The 26,000-nt window shown below is 60.8% G+C and overlaps 1 protein-coding gene across 1 annotated transcript in view; it reads right to left on the minus strand.

The window, feature by feature from the left end:
• CCDC187 (coiled-coil domain containing 187) overlaps nucleotides 1–26,000 on the minus strand; it is a 57,647-nt gene that overhangs the window by 9,705 nt on the left and 21,942 nt on the right. Inside the window, 12 exon segments of the mRNA XM_087419607.1 lie at nucleotides 2,293–2,456; nucleotides 3,425–3,571; nucleotides 5,071–5,158; nucleotides 5,992–6,210; nucleotides 6,310–6,889; nucleotides 11,660–11,751; nucleotides 11,874–11,995; nucleotides 13,167–13,280; nucleotides 13,685–13,767; nucleotides 20,176–20,285; nucleotides 24,410–24,497; nucleotides 24,942–25,513. Coding sequence (XP_087275733.1) covers nucleotides 2,293–2,456; nucleotides 3,425–3,571; nucleotides 5,071–5,158; nucleotides 5,992–6,210; nucleotides 6,310–6,889; nucleotides 11,660–11,751; nucleotides 11,874–11,995; nucleotides 13,167–13,280; nucleotides 13,685–13,767; nucleotides 20,176–20,285; nucleotides 24,410–24,497; nucleotides 24,942–25,513 — 2,379 coding nt within the window.

The following is a 26,000-nucleotide window of genomic DNA, read 5'->3' on the forward strand; positions in this document are numbered from 1 at the left end:
AGAGCGAGGCACCGTACGTGCTCCATCAAGACTTCGGCACGGAAACGGACTGCTGGTCCGTGGGGCAGCACCTGTGTGCGCTGGGCCCCCCTGAGCTCCGGGAGGCATGCGGGTCAGAGGTCTGGACGCCACACACCTAGGCCCGCTGCCCTGCTCTGGGCACACGGCCGAGCAGCAAAAAAGCGCCCCCGGTGCAGCCTCAAGGCAGCGGCTAGTGGAGCGAGGCTGCCAGTCTCCTGACTCCTTCTGGGTTTAAGGTCAGTGCCTGCAGGGAGGCCTGCTCTAGAACATTCCGCCGCTCTCTCTCGTGCAGCTTGGCATTACTTCTGTTCCCTTTCTCCCCAGGAACTCGCTACAACTGGGCACAGCTTGCTGCTCCCCCCAGGGTGGCCCTGAGCGTCTCCCCCTAATTCACACTCATGTCAGGGGTGTGGACAGGGAGTGGGGTCAGAGGGCCATCCTTAGAGCCTAGAAACCTCTGAAGGAGGAGGCGACTCAGGGGCCAGAGCTCTGACTTTGCTGGGGCACGACCTGGTGGGCGCCTGTGTCCTGGATGCAGGCCCCACACGGCCCCTGGAGCAAGGACGTGAGGACAGAGCAAGTGGGCTGTGCCTCGCGCCTGTCACCCACCCTCGGAACTGCCACGGGGGCAGAACCAGGCTGACAGAAAGGAATGGGAGGCTCCACCCCACGCCCTTTGAAAGGCTTATCGTCCCTCCCGAAAACCATCCCTGCACCCGGGGTCTCTGGTCAGGAGCCCAGGCACCCTGGGGGGCTGAGCACGAGGAGGGGCCCCACAGGCACGAGTTCATGGATGCACCCGGGGCCCTGACCCGCTCTGAGCTCCGCTGAGCTTCTCTTGAACAAACAGAAGAATGAAACTCACCTATTTCTCTGAGTGGCATGACCTCCAGCAAAACATTACAAGTCATTCTTTCAGGGGTGGGGTCAAGGAGATCTGGAGTATCTCCTTGTATATACACAGCTGTTCTCTGTTTTCTAACTTCCCAACAGTGACTACGCACCATTGGTGTGATCAGAAAAGCAAAGGAGACCCCACCCAGCCATGTACCCCCAAGAGGACGGCCGACCCCCCGACCTCGGGGTCCAGGCCTGCCAATCACATGGGCTAAGGGCCCCGCCCGCCCCAGCCCTACAAACAAACAAGAGAGGGCATCAGCCTGGAAGCCTTTTCAAAGACCTGGGACTGGCGATCAATAGCGGTGTGAGTTATCAATCAGTCCGTGCCGAGTTTTATTGGAAAAGCGCGCGTGGAGGGAAGCCAAGGGGAGCTCAGGGCCCAGCGGGCGAGTGGGCGAGGACTCCCTTCCCTGGGGGAGGCATGCACACAGGCCTCGCCACCCTGGAAGAGGGCTGCTGGACAGTGACGGAGCCCCCATGGGCAGGCAGGGGTCCCTGAGCAGGCTGCTCCTGGGGGGCAGGCCCCTTCCCAGGGGTGGGGGTGCCTCCTGCATCCTCACCTCCCCAGGTTCCTGCTTCTGGGGTGCTGCGGTTAGAGTCTGGCGGGCAGCCAGCCCTTGGGGACAAGGCTGGTGGCCTCCGCCTATGGGGCCGTTTATTTTAATGGAGACGGAAGTGAAGGAGGCGCGCCCAGTGCAGGGAGCTCAGGAAGCTCTTGATGGGAAAAGCAGCTCGGCTGGTTCCCACAGCAAGGCTCCGGGTCAGGTGGTACTGGTCCTCCCCGCTCACCCCCGCCCCCGCCTCGTGACTCAGCCGGGGCCAAGCCCTCTCATCTGCCACGAGAGGCCCTTTTGCTGCAAACCAAGGCGAGTGGCCACATGGCCAGGCCCGCAGGAGGAGGCTGAGCGGCCAGGACTGGCACAACAGCCCCGTGCCAGTCTCGGAGCGGGGCGCCCGGTAGCTGGGTGGCCACACACGTGCTGCCTGCTGCCCTCAAGCCAGGGCCATCTGCCTGCTCTGTCTCACTGCACCCCACAGCAGCCCGGGGATGGGGGCACCCCTGTTCCCATTTAGCGGATGAGGAAACCAGCTCAGAGTGGGGAGGACCCCATAGGGCCACACCCCGGCCAGCAGCCCAGCTGGGGACTCGCCAGCACGTGCCTGTGCTCCTTCCACTGGGCCAGGGCAGCTCTGGTCTCTGCCCACACCCCATGGGCTAGCCAGCCAGAGCAGGGTCCCCCCAGTGCCCCCAAAACCCCCCTTGGCAGGGCCGGGTGACGCAGGGCCCAGCAGCCACAAACACCCCGGCTGCCGAGCACAGGAAAGGCTTTAATGGTGACCACCAGCTAGGGCCACCCCGTGACCACTCACTGTGGGCCTCGTGGGCTCTCGGGACTTCCCCATGGGGCGTGGCTCGTGGGGCTGCCAGGCCTGTGTGGTGTCGGGGGGCACGAGGAGCCCTGCGCAGGCCCCTCCAGCTGCTGGCTTGTCTCAGAGCCCTCTGCCCAGGCAGCCTCGACTTCAGGGCTGGAGCTCTATGAGAAACAGCACAGGGTGAGCTGGCGTGGGCACCTCCTGTCCATCTCCTCAGGAAAACGGTGGCAGGCTTCATGTGGCAGCCACTGCGGGCGGTGGGTGGCGGGGTGTAAGGTGTGCTCCCGCAAGCGGGCGCCGGGCTGCATCAGGTGGTCCTAGTGCGCAGGAGCCCTGAACCCTGGTGCTAACAGTGCCCCGACAGGCGCAGACACAAGGCCAGAGCAGGGAGTCGCTGGCCCGCACCCAAGGCTGTGCTCTGGCATGGGGCAGCCGTGGGTCCCCTCTCCCGCAGGTGGGCCTGGGGCAGGCAGCACAGGCCCTGGTGGTCATCTCACAGGGTGACTGCTCACCTACACCAGGTGCTTCATAGAACCCAGGTCATTCCAGCCTCACTCCCCAGGTGAGACCATGGGCACCCCAACTCACAGACGAGACACTTAGGCAGGGGACAGCTGCCCCACCCAGCATCCACACAGCTTCCTTCATGCGCCGGCGGGCGGGATGGAGAGCTGGAGCAAGGATGCCCTTGCTGCTTGGGGTCCCCCAAGGGCTGGCCTCTGCAAGGAGGCCCTGGCCATCCTCTCCTTCCTGCCCCGGCCCCCACTGGCCCTGCAGGGACCCTTTCTCCACCACTGCCCCCAACATGCTCTGGCCCCTCAGCTCTAGCCTTACCGCCCTCCTTCCCACTGGGCTCCCCAGCTCCACCTCCAGGCCTGGAGCACCTTCCACCACCACTGGGGGTCTGGCTCCTCCTCCAGGGCCCAGCCAGAGCCACCTTGACCAGGAAACCTCCTTGGCCGCCCAGCAGGTGGCCGCCCCTCCTGCCCTCCATCTGTACCCCTCCAGAGTCCCTTTCCACCCTGGGTCACAGGTGTTTTTACAGGGACTTGCACACGCCCATGAAGCAGCCAGGTGACAGTGTTTCCTGGCTGCTGCCCAAGCTGCCAGCCCAGGTGAGGGTGCCCACCTGAGGTGGCCTAGTCCGGGCCAGAAGCTCCTGCTGCAGGGAAGCCACGGACCCCTGCGTGGAGAGGAGATCCCTCTGATGCCGCAGGAGCAGTTTCCTCTCCTGGTGCAAGAACAAGTGAACGTCCCTCAGGTACTGGATTTCCCTCTGAGGAGCCCAGCCAGAGGAGAAACGTCAGCCCAACCCCACCCCGCACAGAGGCACACACTGGAGAGAAATCACACGATGGACGGGGCGTGGGGTGTCTGGGGGGACAGCTGGCCCTGGCACTGTGTGGGCCCCCTCTGCCCATCCAGATGCCCCTGCGCTTCTCACCCTGCGTGCCCACGAGCCCCCACGCACTTTGGCTCCACTTGGGTTTGGCCAACAGGAGGCTCCAGCAGGAGGCAGGAGGGAAGGTGGAGCGCTCATCCCCGGGACCCCCACAGTGGGGCTGGCACAGGCTGGCCACACCCCTGCCCTCTCCAGGCAGAGCTCCCTCTCTCCAGGTTCTGCGCGCTGTCCTAGCCCCCTGGAACTCGTCCCTTTGTTAAATGGCCCCCGACTGTCCTCTACTGCGTTCAACGGCACACCCCTCGGCAGAGCCACCTAGCCGGAGCACACGCTCCGCTCGGGTCTTTGCACATCCACCCCAGGAGGTGGCAGCCTTCATAGGTCCGACAAGGACACTGAGGCTCCGCAGAGCTGGCTCCCTCACCCCAGGCCCCAGTCTCCGCCACAGTGTCTCCACCTGCAACACAGGACCCCAGGCGCCGGTGCTCGTTCCCGCCCCTGGCCAGCTCCAGACCCTCTCGCCAGGGCTTGCTCGCAGGTAGGAGACTGCGGCAGCCCCCCCGAGAGCCTGTTCCCTCAGCCACCTTCACTGCTTTTGATAACTGGACCCCCTTCTAAGCCCTCTGCACAGTTCACTGGTCTGGGCATGTCCTCAGGGCACGCCCTGGAGAACACGGATCTCAGCCTGGGTCTCCTCCCATTGCCCCTCTGCCTGGAATGCCCCAGGCCTGCCACCCTACCTCCCCAGTCCACACAGTCCATCCAGGGTGGAGGTTAGGAGCCTGGGCTTTCCGTCAACCCAAAGTCCAGCACGGCCCCTCACTCCCGGCTGAGGGTCCCCAAGCAAGGCAAGCCCCCCACTCCCTGGGCCTCGGTTTCTTCCTCTGTATAAAGGGTGTTAACACTAGCCCTCACCCCACAGCGTGTCAGGGGACTGAGATGAGAGGACACCAGCCCAGCAGCCCTGACCCCATTTTCCAGATGAGGAAATTGGGCTCGGAGGAGCTGGGAATCCCCTCCGAGGTCATGCACACTCACTCCGGCCAGTGCTGGCTGCACTCAATTCTTCCGCAACCCCGAGAAACACACACTGCTGTCATTCTCCCATTCAACGAGGCTCTGAGAGGCCAAGCCACTCTGCAGAGGCCACAGGAGCCAGGACAACAGGGCTGCACTCCATCCAGGACACACTGCCCCCGTGGGCCACTGGATGCTCCCCGCGCACTGCAGGGTCCTGAGGGGCTCTAGAGGGTGGCGAGGGCTCGGGAATTCTCGAGCTATGGTGTGTGATGGTCACGTTCCCAGCAGGTGGGCGGCAGGACCACCTTGGTGTCGGCTGCCCACCCACCGACTGGGGTCAAGCCGGCCCTTACCTGCTCCTGCTCAAGGGTGCTGAGGGCCTGCTGTTGCTTCTCCACCAAGGCCACCAGCGCAGCGTCATCCCCTTTGCTGCCCAGACACCTGGAGAAAGAGGCAGGATCGACAGCGACCTCGAGTCCAGCAAGTGGATGTGAAAAACCACAGACATCTGTTTGGCGGCCCAGTGGACCCGGGACACCCTCATCCTGCAGCAGGCACTGGGAGGAGGTGGCCACGCATGGGCAGGCTGGGGGAATCCCTCTCTCGCCCAATGACCACTTTTGGGCCTGAGAGACGAAGGGGGGGCACCACCCCCAACCCTGGAGCCCCCGCTCAGCCTGGGGGCCCTCTGGGGAGGGGGAGGTGGGGGCCATCATGGAACAGAACACCCACAGCCTGGCAGGCTCGTAAACTGCAGGTGAGGATCTTAACTGGAACAACCTTTTTGGAGGCCAGTACAGGAATATCAAGAAGCTTGAAAAGAATGCACTCTCGCTGACACGGCAATTCCACCTCTGGGAATTTACCTTAAGGAAATTACGTCTCGGACGTTCACTTCTAGTGACACAAAGTTGGAAGCAATGGGAAGGTCCAGCTACGGGGCAGGCTAAGGGATCTGTAAGGTCTCCCTGCGCTGGGCGCCCTGGATGCTGCAGCGGTGACGCAGGGACACGGAAAGGTTTTAACCAGAGCTGGGCAGACAGACTGGAAAACAGGCCGAGATGATCTCGGAGAGGTGGGACTAGGCTGGCTTTAATATTATGTACTTATTTTCTGGTACTTTACTGCTTTATCTAACTTTCTGCAAACACCCATCACTACTTGGGTGAGCACAATGCGTTCCGGCCCAGGCTGTCAGAACCCGGCCCCGGAGCAGGACGGCCGCGGGGCGGGGCCTGAGCGGGGCGGGGCCGGCGCGGCGCGCATGCGCTCACCCTCGCTGATGCTCCAGCCAGGCCAGCTCGGCGCGCATCTTCTCCTCGAGCGCCTTCTCGCGCAGGCGCAGCAGCCTGGCCTGGTGCTGCGCGCGCAGCTCCTTCTCCCGCAGGCTCTGCTCGAGCGTCTGGAGCGTGAACCGGATGAAGGCCCCGGGCCTGGTGCTCTGGGACCCCCTCGGGGCTCCACCGGGGCGGGGCATACCCACCGGGCTGCATTACCACAGCCGAGCTTCCAGGCCGCTCTTAGGACCGGCCTCGCTCGATGGAAGGGGCGCCAGTCCCGGGGAGGAGGCCGCTGTCTCCAGGAAGCCCTACCGGACTGCCTGCCCCACGCATCCCCATGTTGTGTCCCCCTTCCCGGAGGGGGGTACCCCCCTTCCGACTGTGAGCTCCAGAGGGCAGTGGGGGGTCCTCATCATCTTGGCCTTGTGCCCAGGCCAGGCACTTGTTTGTGCTCTAGAGGGTCCAGGAAAGGCAGGGCCACCTGCCCTGAAGTGTGTAACCTGGGTGGCAGCAGCCAGCCCTGCCCGAAGCAGCCTGTTGAAATGCCTGCCCTCACCTACCACCCGGGGTGGGAGGAAGGGGCCTGGGCAGATGTTAATTGGAAGAGTGGGTGATGCCCATGACAGGGAGTGCCCCCCCCAGCCCAGGAGCCACAGCAGAGACACCCTGGGCACAGGCTCCAGGAGAGGCAGGCCCCAGCACCTGATTGCCCCGGCAGCTGAGGGGGGACTGGGGTCTAATAACCTGCCAGTGCCTCCCCTGGACCCCACTCTTGTGCCCTCCCCCCAGGGGACCTCTCTCTGTACCTGGTGGGTGGAGTTGTCCCAAGGGTGGAGCCTGGCCAGGGGCACCTGGGCAGGGGCTTGGTCTGGCCTCCCTTCCTGCACGGGCTCTGAGGACAGAAAGCACCCCTGGCTGGGTCACGTAGGGGTTCTGAGTAGCCGTGGGTCACACAGGGTTTCCACGGGCCTTTTCTACAGGAGGGCCTCACAAAGGTGGATGTGTGGGTGGTTTAATGCCCCCACATGCACACAGCTTCACACCAGATCTTCACAAGGCCGAGCCAGAAGAATTAACTGTCTCCTCCCCCTGATATGAAGTTCTGGTGTGCGAACACACTGAGCCTGCAGAGACCAGACCCAAGGCAGAGGGGCTCGGGGTGACAGGCCAATTGCTTCGCTTACACAGACGGGAAGACTGAGGCCAGAGAGAGAAAATGACCCGTGCGAGGTCCAGCACCAAGCAGGTTGGGGGACAGCAGAGCCCAGATTCCCAGCTTAAGCAGCTACCTTGCCACTGACCTCTGCTGGCCACCCTGCGGTGCTGAGTGGGATGGAGAAGGGACCCTATACTTTCAAAAAGGTCGTTTGAGGACTTGAGCTTCCTGCTGAGAGAGAGTAAAGCGATCGGATTGTGGATTTACTGTCCCACTAAAAAAACAACTTAAGGGGCCGGCCCGGTGGTGCAAGTGGTTAAGTGGTCGTGCTCCGCGGCGGTGGCCCGGGGGTCCCCGGTTCGGATCCCGGGCGTGCACTGACACACCGCTTGTCAAGCCATGCTGTGGCGGCGTCCCATATAAAGTGGAGGAAGATGGGCATGGATGTTAGCCCAGGGTCAGTCTTCCTCAGCAAAAAGAGAAGAGGATTGGCAGATGTTAGCTCAGGGCCAATCTTCCTCATATACACACAAAAAAAACAACTTAAAAAAAAAACCAACTAAACAAAAAAGTATGAATGTATATGTGTACATACAGACATAAATATACACAGACACAGATATGAAAGAATGGTTCTCCAGACACTGCAACACAGCACAGCAATCCCTGAGAGACAGAAAACAAGTGAGGTGAGACCTCTGATTGCCACAGCGTGCTTCTAGGCTGCAGTGCAAGGAGGGGAAACTGAGGCAGAGCCTGGCAGGCCCCTGGGTAGAGGAGATAGAGCTGAGAGTCTGGAGAGACCAAGGCAGCGAGAGCACGTGGGGCAGGGTATCAGAGAGGAGAGAGCCGCACAGAGAGAACCAGGACATCTGTGGAGTGTCCCCCTTGAGCCACCAGTAGAGAGCTGATGGGTGAATGCATGTAGGGAAAACACAGGTGCTGGGGTAAGAAGCATCTGGAAGGAGCAGAGGGTGGAAACTATGCCGGAATGCACCAGCCAGGCTGGGAAACCTCATGATTCACGGGTCTTAGGGCAGAGTGCATGCAAGGTCCTGCCTTGGTCCCAGACCAAGCCATGCTCTGAATTCGCCGAACAAATCAAAAACAGGACCTGGAAGGATCAGACTGCTTCTGAGTAAGTGCTTCCTGGAGGAGAGCTTCCACTGTGCATGGGAGCACACATCCAGCACTCAACAAGGTGAACTTCACAGCATCCGCAGGCGTGCTGAGAAGCAGGAGGCACAACCCATAATGAGAATAACTGATCAGTTAACAGAGAAGGACATTGGAAGTTTTTATAACCATAGTCCATATGTTTAAAAAGTTAGATAGAATCTTGGAGGATATAAAAAAGGTCCAAATGGAACTTTTAGAGATGAAAACTGAAACATCTGAGATGAAAAAGACACTGGATGGGATTAATGGCAGATTAGACATTGCAGAAGAAAAGATTAATGAACTTGAAGACAAAATAATGGAAACTATCTGAAAGAAACAGAGAGGGAAAAAGAATCCAAAGGAAAAAAACAGGGCCGGCCCCGTGGCTTAGCGGTTAAGTGCGTGCGCTCCGCTACTGGCGGCCCAGGTTTGGATCCCGGGCGCACACCGACGCACCGCTTCTCTGGCCACGCTAAGGCCGTGTCCCACATACAGCAACTAGAAGGATGTGCAACTATGACATACAACTATCCACTGGGGCTTTGGGGGAAAAAAAAGGAGGAGAATTGGCAATAGATGTTAGCTCAGAGCCGATCTTCCTCAGCACAAAAAAAGAGGAGGATTAGCACAGATGTTAGTTCAGGGCTGATCTTACTCTCACACACACACACACACACACACACACACACAAAAAAGAACAGAGCTTCGTGAGCTCACAGCTTCCAAGTGGCCTAATGTACAGGCCTAACTACATATATATATGTGTCTACATGTGTGTATGTCTATATATACACAAATTTTATTTATTTTTGTGTGTGTGAGGAGATCAGCCCTGTGCTAACATCTGCCAATCCTCCTCTTTTTTTTTTGCTGAGGAAGACTGGCCCTGGGCTAACATCCATGCCCATCTTCTTCCACTTTATATGGGACGCCACCACAGCATGGCCTGACAAGCAGTGCGTCGGTGCACGCCCGGGATCCGAACCGGCAAACCCCAGGTTGCCGCAGCGGAGCGCGTGCACTTAACCACTTGTGCCACCGGGCCGGCCCCAATGTACACAAATTTTAAAAGATTCCTGAGTGTTTAAACAAACAGCAATGTATTGTGGAGTTTATAAAACATGTAAAGTAAAATGCATGACAAGAAGAGCAGGGGGCCGGCTCCGTGGCTTAGCGGTTAAGGGCGTGCGCTCTGATGCTGGCGGCCCGGGTTCGGATCCCGGGCGCGCCCCGAGGCACCACTTCTCCGTCCAACGCGAGGCCGGGTCCCACGTACAGCAACTAGAAGGATGTGAACCTACGGCATACAACTGTCTACTGGGGCTTTGGGGGGAAAAAAATGAATAAATAAAATCTTTAAAAAAAAAAAAAAAAAAAAAAAAAAAGAAGAGCAGGAAGTCCAGAAAAGGAGAAATGGGGTATTGGAAGAGCCGTCTCCTGCAGGTGGAGTGGTAGACCGTCACTGGAAGGCAGGCCACATAGACCCTATGAGTGCAGGCGACCACTCATAGGGGTCAGTTATGGCTCAGAAGACAACCACGGAGATGAAATCCTGAAAGAATACTTGTTTAACCAAAGAAGCCAGAAAAAGAGAAAGAAGGAGACAAAGGAGAGATGAGACAAAAGAAAACAAATAGCAAGATGACGACTCAAACCTACCCGTCCGATAGTCATGTTAAATGCACACAGTGTAAGGCTCCGACTGAAAGGCAGAGTTTGCCAGATCAGATAAGAAAACATAGAGCGAGATCCAGCTCTCCGCTGCCTACAGGAGCACACTTAAAATACCAAGACACAGCTAAGTCAAAAGTAGGATGGGAGGGGCCGGCCCGGTGGTGCAAGCGGTTAAGTGCGCGCGCTCCGCTGCGGCGGCAGCCCGGGGTTCACCGGTTCGGATCCCGGGCACACACCGACACACCGCTTGTTAAGCCTTGCTGTGGCGGCGTCCCATATAAAGTGGAGGAAGAAGGGCACAGATGTTAGCCCAGGGCCAGTCTTCCTCAGCAAAAATGAGGAGGATTGGCAGATGTTAGCTCAGGGCTGGTCTTCCTCGCACACACGCACAAAAAAGTAGGATGGGAGGATGCACCACGTGAACGCTAGTTACGAGAAAGCTGGAGCAGCTGGATTAGCATCAGACAGCAGATTTCAGAGCAGAGCCTATTACCAGGGGTAAAGAGGGTTATTCATAATGACATAATGATAAAGGGGTCAATTCATCAGCACATAATAATCGTAGATGTGTACGTGCCTGTGTCAGAGCCTCAGAATACATGAAGCAAAACTCATAGAACTGCAAGGAGAAATAGACAAATCTACAGTTACGGGCAGCCTTTTCAGTACCCTTTCTCAAGAATGCAGAGGAAAATCCACAAGGATACAGTAGATTTGAACAACACCCCACCCAACAGCAGCAGAATACTCATTCTTTTCAAGAGCATAGGGAACATGCACCAAGACAGACCAGATTCTGGGAAAAACCCAGGTCTCAATGTATTCAGGGTCATACCATAGTGCTTTCTGACCGTGATGAAATTAAACCAGGGACTGATAGGCGCGGAGTCTCAGAGCAAAGCAATCGGCTCACAGTCCGCCGCCAGCAGCTCAACCGAGAGCTCGAGGCTCTCAGAGGTTTTGCGAGGCCCTCCCTACTGGGACCCTTATTTGCCGACACCGGACACACAGTAAGGGGAGTTGGTCCAGGTACTTGCGGGGCCAGCACTTGAGAGGCCTCAGGGAAAACCGTTCAAAGGGAGGGAGGTGGGCACGTGGATGGGCCTGGAAAGAGTGTAGGGGTCCCTGCTCCCAAAGGGGCTGAGACAGGCTGTACCCAGGGCTTCGGGGGGATGGTGACGGCCACCCTGGAGGTCTGCTGGGAGCGGGCTGGAGGAGCTGAGACCCCCTCTGTCCCAGAGCAGGGTGGACAGGGCTGGATGGCACCCCCACGCTCTTACTCTGCCACGGCCCCGGCTGTTGGGCTGCTTCACCGAGTGTCTAACCGAAAGCTTTCTTGCTGTAATCCAGGCTCACTGTCCCCCAGGTCTGTGTGGGTGGGGACGGTGGCCACTATGTCCACTTGCCGGCTCTGTGGACGCCCAGCTTGCCCTTCCCAGCAGGAGGCAGTGGTCCCCATGGTCAGTCACACGGTTCTGGCATCAGACTCAGTTTCAAATCCCAGTTCTGCCCTCACCGTGTGGCCTTGGGCAAGTCACCCCTCACTCTGGGCCTCTCCGTTGTGAACCTGACTCAGCTGCCCCCTCGGGGTCCATGCAGGGAAGGCACTCTGCCTCCCAGCAGGCACGGGGTTAAGCGCCTGGTGTGCGGGTGTTTTCAGGCCACTCTCACCTGCAGAAGCTGATCCCTCCGCCTGACTCTCTCGTCCTTCCTGGGGACCTGGGGAGGGCACGGCAGTGTCTCCGCCCAGGGGTGGGTGTGATCTGCTGGGTGAGAAAGCGCTGGAGACTCACAGCTCCAGCACCAGCCCCCGATGTCTGTCCTGACCCCCACCCCGCCCACTTCTACGATGGGAGGGGCCATGGGCCCCCACCTCGGGCCCCACCTGGGTCTGGCTGTCACGGTGCTCCGAGAGGTCATCAGCTCCGGGTTCCCACACACCTGCAGCCGCTCAGGCTCTGAAGCCGTTTTGGACCTGGCCTGGGTGGAGTGTTTCTCCATCAGCCGCTGTGAGTACAGGAAGGCGGTGTGCGTTGTGGGGTTCGAACGCGGCAGCCTCACAACCTGGGTCAGGCCGGGTCCCAGGGAGGAGCCCGCGACCGGGCAAGTCTCCAACCTCAGGGGCCTCGTGAGTCCATCCTCCACGTAAGGCCGACAGCTGCCTCCCTGCCCCCTGGGGAGGGCTGGGCATCACAGTGGGGGAAGGCTGGCAGGGGCTCAGCAGACACAGAGCAAGGCCGGGGCTGGAGCATCCTAAGACGTGGGGCATCACGGCAGGGGCTGGCTGTGGGAAGGACCCCTGGGGAACCACAGCCCGCGTCCCGGCCACAGCGGCCACAGTTACCCAGCAGGTGCGATGCTGGAAACAGGAGGAAGGGAAGGGAAACCAGGGCCAAGTGTGTCCGTGTTGCTGTGGATGCATGTGTGCATACATGCACACATGCGCACACATGTTCCCTCGGGTTCAGTCACTCCTGTGGGAATGTCTCCCTAAATGTACTGTGAGTCAGTACATCCCACCAACAGTCCCTGGACCAAGGACACAGAAGAGTCACTTCCACGAAGGTTCATCACATCCAACCAGACCACAGACGTCAGCCTCCTGGTCCTCACCCACCAGCCCTGGGCTGGGTACCATCTTCCCCTTCGCGGGGCAGTGCTGGGCCACCCTGACCAGCGAACGCTGCCTGTCTGATGGGCTCAACGATGCCGGCACAGGGGGCTGGGCAGAGACGGGCTCGGAGATGTGGGCCCCCTTCCCTTCCCGGGCAGCAGCCGTACACCTCAGCCGTGAGCTCCAACGGAGAGCCCGCAGCTCAGATGCCCACAAGCCCACAAGGGACATAGGCAGGTGGGAGGCTCAGGCGGTCATCTGTCCCCCCTGCCAGGTGCCCCCAGGACATAAGTGGGCCAAAACCTCCTGTTTCTGCTTTAAGATGAGCATCCTCGCACAGCCTGTTGAGCTGGCCCCTGGCAGGCAGTGTGCTCCACTCTTCGGGGCACAGGCAAGGCCCCACTTCATTAGCAGAATGTCTGCACCACCCCCAGCTTGACCTTCCTCAAAGGCAGGTGGCCCCCACGCAGCGAGGGAGCCGCATCCCCCTTAGACAGGCCTCAGGCTCGGCCGGCAGGGAGCGGGGCATGCTCGTGAGAGCCCTCGGAGGACCGGCCGGCTGACCTGCAGCTGGCGTCTGAACAGCAGCTCGTCCAGGGCCTTCTGCGTCTCCCAGACCTCCAGCTCTGTGCGCTGCCGCAGAAGGGCCAGTGCCCGCTCCTGCTTCTGCTGGGCCAGCTGCAGGGAGGGCCCAGGCCTCAGGATTCCTGGGACCCAGCCTGCTACCCACCACAGCTCCCGGCAAGCCCTCAGCCGGAGAGGGCAGATGGGTGCCCCCCCAACACGGCAGGACCCTCCCTCCAGCCCCCTGACTTGCTCCTCCTGCCTGGAGCCTCCCCCACCCTGCCCCCCTCCCCCAGCTGGGAACGTCCTGGGCCGGTCTATTTTCTCTCCCTCCGTGCTCTCCTCCCTGCTCTCGCAGCCTCCCCCGCTGAAGAGCTGCCCGGCTCTAAATTCGACAGTTCCCTGCCGTGGAGCCTCCTCTACTCAGCTTCGGGGGACAGAGCTCCCAGCTCACCCCAAACAGAAGTGGTCTAAGGGGACATAGCTGTCATCAGCCTGACAGAACAGGGCGGACACACCTTCAGTGACTCGAGGAAGCTCAGAGACTTCTGCTGGATGGCAGCCAGGTGACCCGAACGCAGCCCGCCAGGCTCCCACTGACCTGCGGAAACCACGGGGAAGGGGGCAGTGAGTGGCCTGGGGCGCCCTTGGGCCCCCTGCTCAGCCTGAGTGCTCTTGACAGGCAGGGAAACAGGCACTGTGGGAGGAGTCCAGGCGCCGGCTCCTGGGGGCAGGGGGCTGGGCTGTGCGCCAACCACGCCTGAGGAGAGCCCCTTGCTCACACGTCCAGGGAGGCCTGGAAGGGGCCGTGGCTGCAGAAGAGACAGATGGCTGTTTCATGACCTCGACCTCCCCCAGGGGCTCACTCTGCCCGACCCTCGGCCACACTCCCCCCAGGAGCAATGACCCGAGTCTGCAGAGACGACAGGGGCCAAGAACACCTTGGGGTGTTGGGGGCTTTGCCACCAGGCAGACTTCGGCTCGTCATGTGTTCACCGGGTAACCTGGAACAGATCACTACCTACCAGAGCTTCCGTGGGGAGACGGAGGTTCCCACCTCCCCAGTAGCGAGATGATTTAATAATGCTCAACGGTGCACACTGTAATCACGGCGATAGTAATGACCATGGCTGGGGGGTGCGCGCTAACACAGGCAGAGAGGTGCAGGCCCGAGGGCTCCTGGGATCTCTGGGATTGTTCCGGAGTGTGAGCATGAAAACCTCAGCCTCCCAGGATTGGAAAGTCCCCGAGGGCAGCCCAGGGGCTCCTTTTTCCCCTTGGTGGGAAAGTTGATGCTCCTCGGCCCGTGGAGGCTGCCTCTAGGGGTGATACCATGGTCGGAGGGGAGGCCAGTGTGCTCCTTCCTTGCCCCACCCTCCATTTTCTCGGCCTGGGTCCTGGTGAGAGCAAGCAGGGGAGGGCATGAAGGACAGTGGGCTTGCTCTCAGGCCCCGTGCCCCCAGTCTGTGGATGGTGGGGCCCTCCTGATGACTCCTTGGATAAGCTAGTGAGTATGCACAGAGAATAGCATCCTCTTCCTGTGCTCTCCTTCCAGGACAGAGCAGCTCAGCTCTCCATGTTTAGAGCGGTTAAAGAGCTGTGAACAATAGCTAAACCAGTTCCTGGGCATTTCCACAGCAGCTGAGAAGACTCTGAAGCACCAAGCCCAGGTGAGAAGCAGGGCTCTGGCCACCGAACATGTACCGAGCACTTGGGTGATGCTTGGAGCGCTCCCTCCTCCTCCCCGCTACCTTGCTGCTATGGGAAATGAAGACACTTTCAGGAATTGGTTTAAAGTGTCTGTTCTGAGCTGAAGTTCCCTCAAGAAGGGAAAAACCCTCCCGTGCTTTGGTTTTGTGGTCCTCGAGAGAGGCTGAAGCCAAAGAAAGGGCCCAGTCCTCCACCAAGCCCCACCAGCCAAAGCTCCCGTGGACCCTCCTCAGGTACCTAGGAGCTGCAGAGGCCCGAGGCCCCAGCCCTGTGGCTGAGGAGGGAGGTGTGGGAGATCAAGATTTGGCCATCCTAAAATATATCTCTTTACCTTGATTGTTTTCTCTGAGGGACATTTGACCTCCCCCACTACCTGCCTAAAGAATTTGACATGGTGGCTCCTTCCTGGAACAGATCTTCTATCATGATGGCTGTAATGATAATGTAAAATAGATGTTACAATGGGAGGGGCACCAAGCCCCTTTTATCAAAAAACTCTCTCTCTCCCTGACCACATTATCTATAGATGACCCTGAAAAGAACTGTCTTCCTGCCCTCTGCAGTCCCAGACCACTACCCACCCCCAACACGTTCCTCACCTTTAGCTGCAATACTTAAGCAAGCAGCTTAGACAGAGGGACAAGTTGCTCATTTCTGAGTTTCTCCCATGTATACATGTTATTAAACTTGGTATTATTTTCTCCTGCTAACCTGTCTTGTTGATTATTTGGCCAGCCATAAGAACCTTAAGGAAAAGGGCAGAGGGAGATTCTCCCTCTTCCCCCGACAGAGGGTTCCTGGTCATCTCTGGCCACAGGAGCACCCCCGACAGGTCACCAGGGAGACACAGGCTGCATGCCCCTGAGCTCTGAGCTGTGACCCAGGAGAAAGCAAGCTGTCCCCGAGATGGGCATGGCCCTGGCCGGCCAAGCAGCTGGCAGCCCCTAGAGACGCCAGAGTCACCCTGCTGAGCAGAGGATGGCACTGGTCTCGCTCCCCAACTCCTCTAATGACAACTGGTGAGAGCCCCAAGAATCCAGCACCATAGACTGCCCCACAGTGCCCGGCAGCTGAGGATCCAAGGAGATGGTTTAATACACGCTGAGCAGCTGGAAGCTGTTGTTATTGCCAATAGTGATGATGCTGATAACGCTGACAACCAGGGGTGTTCTCAGTTACGGGGCTGGGGCCGGGGAATCACAGCCTCAGGTCAGAGCGAAGCTGAAGGCCCGCCCCCTGGGGTGGGAGACCCCGCGTCTGAGAGCGAGAGCTCCGCTGTCCAGCAGGCAGCCGGCAGACACACGTGCTGGTTCCATTTAAACTTAAGAGGAAATAAAATGTCCAACTCCACTCCTCAGTCACGCTGGCCACATTTCAATGGCTGGACAGCCAAGGTGGCTGGTGGCTACCCTACTGGATAGCCCAGAATTTAGAACATTCCTCTCATGGCAGAACGTTCTGTTGGACAACAGTGTTAGATGTTTGAGTCTAGAAAGTTCTGCCGGATAACACCGTGCTGGATGTTTGAGTCTAGAACGTCCTGTTGGACTGCTGGTCTAGATGTTTGAGCCTAGAAAGTTCTACTGGACGGCATTGCCTCCACTGGTAAAACCTGGAGCCGAGTAACTCAGAGCTGGGTTGGAATTCCTGCTCTGCTGTTTACTGGTCAGAGATGACGGATGCCTCTCTGAGCATCGGGTTCCTCTTCCATAAACATGGGCGTGAGGATGAGACCCACCCCTGAGGCACGGCGAGACCAAGACGCTGTGTGACACGCAGGGCCTGGCCTAGGGGTACTTGGGGCGCTCAGTGTTCATTCATGCTTTCAGCAGTTGTTCCCCGGGCACCCCAAGCATGGCAGGGCTGTTCCAGGGGCTGGGGCTGCAATGAGAACCAGACTCTCAGAGTCTGGACGTGGCCCAGAGACAGATGCACAAACATGAGTTCAACACCCACAGAGCAGGCTTTGACAGGGTGAGCAGCAGCACCTGACCCAGCCTGAGTGTTATCTGGGAGGCTTCCTGTAGGAGGCGTCTGACGCGAGCCCAGCACAGGCACCCCTGGTGGTGCTCACTGCTTGGTGTCTGGCTCCCAGAGGTCCTGCTCAGCACTCCAAGCAGGAACAGCTTGGATTTCAAACGACTCTTTGGGGCTGCCTGTGGTCTCAGGTTAAAGAGATCTGTCAGAGAATTGCAGTCCGCACACGCAGAGAGGAGACCCTGCCTAGCCCGACGGGGTTGCAAGGGCAGCTGGCTGAGGGCTCGGCCTCTTCACGCAGGAGGGTGAGAACTTGGGGTGAGCCATTGCCCCATCGCCCAACCTGCTCCCCACGTCCAGGGAGAGGAGCAGGTTTTTCTGGAGGGCCTGGCACCTGGCCTGCTCAGGGTCAGCCTGCAGAAGCTGCCAGCACCCCCGGCCAACATTTCCACCCAGACCAGACCTCAGGGGCTCCAGGAGGGACGTCCTCACTGAGGCGGGTGGCTGGAGGGACAGCTCTGCCCTGTTCCCTTTCTCTGGAAGGCACAGCAGTGTGGGTGGCCCCTGGGGACCCCGAGGCCCCAGGGAAGCTGGGCTGGTGCACCCTTTACCAGGTCCCTCCTTTCCCAGGAGCTCTGTGGCCCGGGCCCTTGTCCAGCTGAGAGGCACCCGAGGGAGGGGGCGGCTCTGCAAGAAGGGGCTGCTGATGTCAGTTCTCGTCTGTCCTGGCCCTGTCACCCCTGAACGTGCCTCGAGGGAATGAACCCGTGGGAATGCTCGCACCTTCCAGACCCGGGATCTGTGGTCCACAGTTCAGGGATGTTATCCTTCCAGCCAGTGACTGACAGTTTTCCCTTGGGGATGCAGAAAGGGTGTCCTTCTCTGCCCCTCCCCACGGGTTCCAGGAGGGGCTGCCTGCCCCGAAATGCCGTACCACCTCCAGGCCCCCGCCACGGGCATCGCACGCCCCGCACGCGTGGCTGTCCTCACAGCTGACCGGCCTTCTGTCTTAACTCCCCAAGTCCTCACATCACCACATCTGACAGATGGGGGAGCCGATGGTCAGGAGGGGCCGGGGCTGCCTGAGCTCTCCCAGCTTTCCAGAACACACGGCTGTGCCCAGGTTCCCAGCAGCTGCCCCAGCTGCCGTCGGACCGGCCCTGGCGAAGGTCTTCAGGCAGCCAAGGGCCCAGGTGCGGAGGCCGTGGAGAGAGGGGCAGTCTGCTCTGTCCCCTGAAGCCGCCGAAGCAGGTGGTTCCCAGGCCCGCACCCTCACCTTGCTGCAGGGGCACCCCCGGCAGAGCCTCCCAGGGGGCTCTGGCATCGTGGCCCACCCAAGAGTAGGGAGCCTGCTACTGCTCGTCTCCTCAGTGATGTGAACGGGGGTGCTGGTAAAGAGAGGGCTCCCCTTCCGAGGGGAAGGCCAGAGCCTGACCCCCTTGCAGGATCCTGGCCAGGAGGCAGCCACCCTGCTGCGGTCAGGTATTGTCCTTGACCCTCCCAGAGGCTGGTCTGCCCCCTGTTCAGCCAGCCTTCCAGAAAGACAGCGCAGTGGGGGACAGACTACTGGCATCTGGGTCTGAGCTCTGGTCCCAGCCATCCCTGGGTGCCCCCAGGCAGCTCACTGTCCCTCTCTGGGCTGCACTTTCTGGGGCGAGGAGGGGCTGGAAGCTCTAGCTGGGAATCTACCCCCTTCTGGTAGATTCTCCTCCTTGGCACTTATCCCTCAGGACCTGACGTGCTGTGTATTGTCACTTGTGCATCTTCTGACCGAGCGCCCCCCTCAAAAGGCAGGTGCCTCGAGGACAGGGTCTGGTCTTGGGTCAGAGCCAGGCTCAGCAGGTGCCCAGCGAGCGTGTGTTGAATGAGGGAGGGAGGAATGAACAAGGACATTGGGAGGCTACTGAGGCTCTGGGCAGAGCCACAGGCTGGGATCCCCTGCAGCCCCCACCGGAGGCTGGGAGAGTCTCCCAGAATAAGAGGCTAGGGAGGGAGGGAGAGAGACCGTGGGAGGGGGATGGCACAAACTCTTCCTCCCTCAGAGGGCTCAGGTGTGAGCCCGACAGGCCCCTTCTACACGCACACACTGCACATGCGTCCACAGCTCACACACGATCCTCTGGGTGGGCTGGAGGAGGCCTGGCCCTGCAGGCGTGTTTTGGTAGCCCCTGGAGGGTTTTTGCCCCCAACCCGGAAACCAGCCCCTTTGCCCTCCCTGGCCTGTGGTCCTGAGTCTGCCAGGGAAGGCCAGGTGTCTGCTGGGCACACTGCAGGTCCCAAACCGGGAAGGGCCTGCCACACTCCCAGCTGCCCATGGAGGAACAGCTTTGAGCCCAGCTCTGTGGGACTACGGAGCACAGGGCTGAAATTCCTCCCCGCCCTCCCCCAGGCACCAGGGGACAGCGGGGCTGCTAACTGGCCCCCTGGGCTTTCGCAGGCCACTGGGCCCCACAGCCTCACTGTTCCCTGTGGGATGGGCAGCCCCCACCCGCCTGTAAGGAGGTACAGGTTTTATCGGGGGCCGCCCCGGGTGGCTGGGGTGGGGTTGGGGGGTTCCCTCTGAATGTATCCGCAGTGCCTGATTCTACAGGCAGACATCAGCGTGTTTCACTCCCATTTTCTTAAAACTTTAGAAGAAAATCAACTGAAAAACAGCGATTAACCAGCAAAAGTGCATCCCAGGCCTTTCAGAGTCGGCACTCGGTTCCCAGCTGCTGTGACGGCCCCTCCAACTGCCCCCGCCCCGAGCCCACACTGGACAGAAATGTCCCTACGTCCAGCCCATGTCCCACTGCACAGGCCCTCGGGACCCGGGCCCAGCCTGCTGTCTGGACAAAGCCCCCAAACCTGGGAGAGGGGAGTGGGCACTGAGCAGGGGCACCACCTCCACGCCCCCTGCCACGCACCAGCTCTGGGGCCCTCAGCAAGTCCCCTCCTCTGTGACCCGGGAACAAACACCCTTCAGCAGCACAGAAGGCAGAGCCTGGGCCAATGGGGCTCTGAGGAAGTGTCTGTGGGGTCCCACGTCTGCAGAGCAGCCCCAGGAGCGGCTGGTAATGAGATAAGCTACTGGTCCCCCTCGGAGGAACTATCAGTCATGGCACAGGCATGGCAAGAGCACGGAGCAGGCAGCTGGATCCCACATGCCTCCGAAAAACTTTAATACTGACGCGTGGACGCTCTCCACGCATAGAGAGTAGAAAAGCCTCTCTCTACACCCGCAGGACGTCGCCGGAGCGTTGGGCAGTGGAGGCGGTCCCCGGTGGACCTCCCCGGCCACCCGACCAGCCAGCCCAGGGCCTGGCCGCAGGCTCGCCCTTACCGCAGCTCCGGACAGTCCAGGGCGTGACCAAGCCCGCCCCTCTGGCCCATGGCATCTCCGGCCGCAGGGAGCCGCAGGTGGGGTCCAGTGTGGCTGGCACTCCTCGTGAGCTGGGGACACAAAACACGTGTGAGCAGGGTCGGGCAGTGAACATCCACGAGGTAGGAGGCAGCCGGGGGACTGGGGGGCAGGAATCTGGGCTCCTGGGGCCTGAAGCAGCTCTCAGACCCACACAGCGTCTAGGGCGGGACCCAAGAGCCAGAGGCCTATGAGGCCTGGGCCTGTGACCAGAAGGCCAGGAGGGCAGCGGTGAACCGGTGGCCCCTCTAGATGCCGACACTCACAGTGTCCCCCAGCTTGGCAGGGCCTCATCTGTGAAGCAGCGGCTAGGGGCTCTGCACTCAGGTCCTGGGGGGACCAGCTCCTGGCAAGAGCAAGGGCGGCTGAGGCTTGGCTTCCACAGTTGGGCACTAGAGCTGGGATCAGAGTGCCCGTTGCCCACTAGCCCACACCTGCCCTGGGTCTGCTCCTGCCCCAGGCCCTTTGGGGAAAGCTGCAAGTGGCCGCTCTGGGAGTGACAGGCTCTTCATCTCCATCAGCCCCTCTGCCATCTGCGAAGGGGCACTGTCCACCAGGCCCAGAGTGGAGCGGGGTCCACGCACCAGCTCTAACCCTCCCCACCATCTTCTCGAGGCAAACACTGCCGCCCGTCCCTGGGGGGCCTGAGCCGGCCAGGTGACTGAGGAGGCAGGGGTCAGACCAGGCTGGTAGGACCCAGAGGCCTGCCCTCCATCAGGGCGAGCTCAGCTCCCACCCGAGGCTGGCCAGCATGTCCGATAACAGGATGAGGAGGAAGGCATGACGTCGGGCCTCTCCCAAGAGGGCAGCGACCCAGGTTGGCGGGGGAGCCGCCGAGCACAGGTGAGCAGCAGCTGCCCAGAGTAGGGGCTTTAGGGGCACAGAAAATGAATGTGTAAACGGGGTGCACACAGCCCGGCCTCGCTTCATGTTTCTCAGTAGGACACGCAGCGACCCAGGACCTGCTCCAGTGACCGAAGACGCCAGCCACGCCTGCGGGCCATGGAGCCCGGGGCAGGGACTTGCCCTCCTCCAGCAGCCCTGGGGCCCACGGGCCACAGGTGTTTGTCCAGCACCTGCTGTGTGCCAGGTGCTGTGTGGGGTCTGGGGGTGACCCATCACCGGGCTCCGCCCCACAGCTCACAGTCTTGCAGGGGAGATGGCGTGGAAAAGAGTGTTCCAGAAAGAGGGAGCAGCCCTGGGGCTGAAGAGGTGAGGGACGGGCCCAGGGGCTGGAGCCAGGGCTGCTCCAGGAACGTGTGCCCGAGAAGGTCTTCTCTGGGCTCAGGCTCACTCCCTCCTTCCCGATCCCCCCCCCACTGAGCAGATGAAAAACGGCAGGAAGGAGCCACCTCCTCCAGGGCTTAGTAAAGGGAACGCCAGCAGGTCCATCGATTGATAAACCAGTGTCTCCCTCAGTTATCTAGAGCAGGGCTCAGCAAACATTTCCCGTAAAGGGCCAAATGGTAAATAGTTAGGCTTCGTGGGCCACACAGTCTCTATCTCTGGGGAAACTACTCAACTCTGCCTTGCAGCAGGAAAGCAGCCACACTCATTATGTCAAGGATGAGCAGGGCCATATGCCAATAAAACTTTATTGACAAAGACAGGTGGTGGTCCTTGGGTCTGTGGCTTGCTGACCACTGGTCTAGACTTTCTAGGGCAGTGGTTCTCAAACTTCAGTGTGCACCAGAATCACCCAGAAGACTTGGGAAAACACTGACCACTGGGCCCACCCCCAGCGTATCAGACTCAGGAAGGCCAGGGTGGGCGGGACTCTGCATTTCTAATGAGTTCCCAGGGAACAGTTTGAGAACCTCTGGACTAGGAAATGGGCATCGTGGAAAAACCATGGGCTCTTGACTCCAAGCCCTGGGTCTGAATCTTGGCTTGCCCCCACACAAGCTGGGTGATCCTGGGCAAAGTCACTTCTCCTCTCTGAGCCTCAGTTTCCCCATCTGTAAAATGTGGATGAGAACACATCTCACGGGGCCTGAAAGCACTGCATGAGGCACGGGAAGGCCCACGGGGTGGCACACACTCCAGCACCCTTTCTTCCAGAGATGCTGGGGTGGCCGGGGCATCCTGGGGCCCAAGCCCCTGGAGGGTGGGAAACCCCTGCATCCTCACTACACGATGCTAGTAACAGGCTGGGCCCCCACCCCACCACTGAGCACCGTGGTCCCAGCAGGGAAAGGACTGGGTGGAGGAAATCGTCCCACCCCAACTCAGAAACTGGCCAGAGGCACCGCCACAAAGCCAGAGCCCCATGAAGCGGTGAGTGGCGACTGCTATTTTAGGAAAGATAGGCCAGGCACCTTTCCTGGACGCCCGGAGAGGCCCGGCAAGCCCCTGGGCCCTGATCTCCTGCCACAAGGGTGCTGGGTCGTTGGGGCATCAAAATTAACCTCTGGAGAGTTCTCCCCATCCCTCGCCCCTTCTCCAGGTCCAGAGGAGGAGCTGCAAGTGTGTGCAGAGAACAGACGTCCAGCCCAATGCTGCTCCCTACTGGTGGCAACAATTCAGTTCCACCAACTAGACAAGGCTGGGCCCTGGGGGTGCTAGGGGTGGGGAGACGGGAGGGAGGGGAAGGGGAGCAGAGGCGAGGGGGAAGGGAGGGGTTGAGATGATGGGGGGAACTGCCCCTCCTCTTCAAAGTGGACACCCCCCCCCCATTTCCTAGGGAGGACTCAGGCTGCCTGGGCATGAGACTCTGCTCAAGGTCAACAGCTTTAAGCCAGACCCTGGTTTGCAGGGACCCCCAGGATGCCCTGGGGCAGCTCCATGTGAAGGGGCATCAGGCCCCCTCTCCTCAGAAACACAACCCACCCCCACGTGGATTCCCTGCTGCACAGCTACCCTGTGGCCCACCCGCAGTCCCCCGCATCTGTTACAGGCACTACAGCCGCAGGCCGGCCCCTCAAGGCCCCCTGACCCAGGCGCCAAGCTGGGGACCGCTGCCCCAGGGCGCATCAGACCCAGGAGAGAGAGGTGAGAGGGGCGGGGGTGGTCCCAGAAGCTCCGGGGGCAGGCGGCATGCCAGGGAGCCATGGGCAGGACCGGGTGGCGCTGGGGACCAGGAGGGAGCGCTGGCCGCTGGGGAAGACTGGATAGGGCCCGTGCCTGCTTTGGCACGGGAAGGAGACGCCAGGCCGGTGGGCAGACGATTGGGCTGAAGGAATAGTTGTTGGGGTGGCAGAGAGGGGTCTTTTCAGGAGAACATGTTCATGACCCAGGACTTGGGGCCACAGCTGCTCAGCGAAGGTGAGATATCGGCCGGGGACAGCTCCCTGCGCAGATCGACCTGCAGAGGCCTCGTGGACAAGGCTGCCCAGGGACTGGAGGGCCCACAGGGGCCACAGGGGCAGGAAGGACGCCCCTCCAGAGGGAAAAGCAGAACTGCGAGGGGCTGGGGCACAGAGCAGGGCACAGGAAGTGACAGCAAATGGACCGCTGGGGGAGGATGGCTGAGGCTCTGGGGTCCTGGGGTGAGAGTGGGGAGAGCAGAAGGTCCCAAGGAAAGTGGCTGCTCGCGCCACATCCCAGGCCCAGGCTGGGCCGGCCGGGTGGACAGTGGGGCAGCCGAGGTCCCCCAGTGCCCCAGCCTCAGGCCAGTCATCTGTCTGCAACTGGACTTGTGTCCCCTGGACCCATGCAAAGGGACCTGAGTGAAGTAGCCCCCAGAGAAGGCCACAGCCAGCACTGGGGACGGAAGCCACAAGAAGGACGGGAGGACTGGACGGGAGGACTGCCTCCATCAGTGTCCTCTGGACACAATCAGCCTGCCAACCCCATGGGCCACAGTATCTCCCCCAGGCCCTGAGCCAGTGCAGAGGAGCGTGGCGAGGAGGGGACAGCACGGGGGGCCTTTGGTCAAGGGCCTACTGCGCACAGCCCAGCCAGAGAGGTGTCTGGGAGCTACTGCGTGAATGGGGCTCGCCCGCCCGGCCCTGGCCAGCGTCAGAGCCAGCACGACCTGGTCCAGGTTCGGGGGCTTCTCTGGACGGGTCAGGAGCTGTGTCACCCCCCTGCCAGGCCTGGCTGCACCCAGACTCCTGGCCTTGGCCAGCGCAGGCTGGGCACCGAGGGGCACGAGAGGCAGCCCCCAACAGCTCACGGCACGGCCAGGGCGTGAGGAGGGTGTTCCTGGGCTTACCTCCCTGTGAAGGAGCCGAGGGTCTGGCAGGATGCCGCGTTTCTCGCCAGCCTCTTGTCCAGCTCCGAATGCCCGTCCTCCATGAAACCTTTGGAGAGATGGGCACCAGGACTGCACCTCCCACACGTCGGCAGGAGTGGAAGGGCTGCTGGTCGGTGGGGAGCGGGGGGGGGGGGGGCCACCCACCCCACAGCAGGAGGGCCCTGGGCGCCTCGTCCCACTTCCCTGTCCCTCCACGGGATGCAGGGCAGGGAGGTGGCGGGCACGTGAGTCTCAGGACCAGGCCTCACCCCTCCTCCAGCCAGAGCCAAGACGGTGACAGTGGCTGAGGCTGACGGAAAACTCAGCATGTGCTCTGCACTGTGCCAGGACTGTCACCTACGTCACCTCCTCAAATGGCCTGGACAACTGCTATGGCATTATCATTATATCCCCCCTCTCAAGAGAAGAAACCAAGGGACAGGGAGAAAGTGAGGTCCCCTTGGCCACCGTCGGGGCTGGCAGCCATCCGCGGCCCGGGGGGCAGCCCTACCTTGGGGCTTGCTGGCTTGGTGGCCCCTCAGGCTCCCGCTCTGCCGCCACTCCCAGCCAGGGCTCCACGGCAGCGTCTCGTCGTCCGGGAGGCGGGTGGGAGAGAGAAGCGGCCTGGCCTGCATGTCCTCCCAGTCCCGGGGCGACCCCCTGCCCCCGCTGGGCATCCAGTCTCCAGGGCAGGCTGGGGCTGCGGGCATGGGGGCAGCAGGCTCGGTGCTGGGGCAGGAGGGTGGCAGGTCTGAGACCGGGTCCCCGTGGGTGCCCACTGCCTCGGACTCCTGCAGCTTCGCGGTCAGGATGTCGATCCGCTGCTTCAGGACGTTGGCCATGGTCTCCAGGGCCTGCAGCCGGGCCTGCTTGTACCGGAAGTGCAGGGGGCCCGGCGTGCCGAGGCGCTCGGCCTCCTCGGGGTCCAGGTAGATGCACAGCTCCGGGCGCGGGTAGCGGGTGGTCAGGTCCTGGAGCTTCAGGGGGCCCATCAGCAGGGGGCCACCACCCCAGCCGTCTTGGGGGCCTCCCGTCCCCAGAGTCTCAGCGTGGTGCAGGGCTCTGTTCAAACACAGGCAGAAGCTGCAGGGAGAGGGCGACAGTCAGGCCTGGTGCAGCCGTCCCCGGTGGCGTGTGCGAAACACATGTGTGCAGGGATGGGCACGGTGGCAGCTTCTGTGACAGGCCCAGTGTCTGTTTACACGTCTGTTTATGCCCAGGGGGCTGGTTACGGGGCGTCCACACAGCGGGCCGCACACAGCTGTCAGAAAGGTTGAGGATGTGGGCAACTCCTACGTCTCAACAACAAAACCCCAATAACCCGATTAAAAAACAGGCAAAGGACCCGAACAGACGTTTCTCCAAAGATACACAAATGGCCAAGAAGCACAGGAAAGATGCTCAATGTCACTGATCATCAGGGAAACGCAGATCAAAACCACCATGAGATCCCACCTCACACCCGTCAGGATGTCCACTGTCAAAAATAATAATAATAAAAACAGAAAATAACAAGTGTTGGGGGGCCGGCCCCATGGCGTGGCAGTTAAGCATGCACGCTCCGCTGCTG

The sequence above is a fragment of the Ceratotherium simum genome, chromosome 29 (assembly GCF_057802395.1).
Source record: "Ceratotherium simum simum isolate JZ-2026a chromosome 29, ASM5780239v1, whole genome shotgun sequence".
Classification (NCBI taxonomy): Eukaryota; Metazoa; Chordata; class Mammalia; order Perissodactyla; family Rhinocerotidae; genus Ceratotherium; species Ceratotherium simum.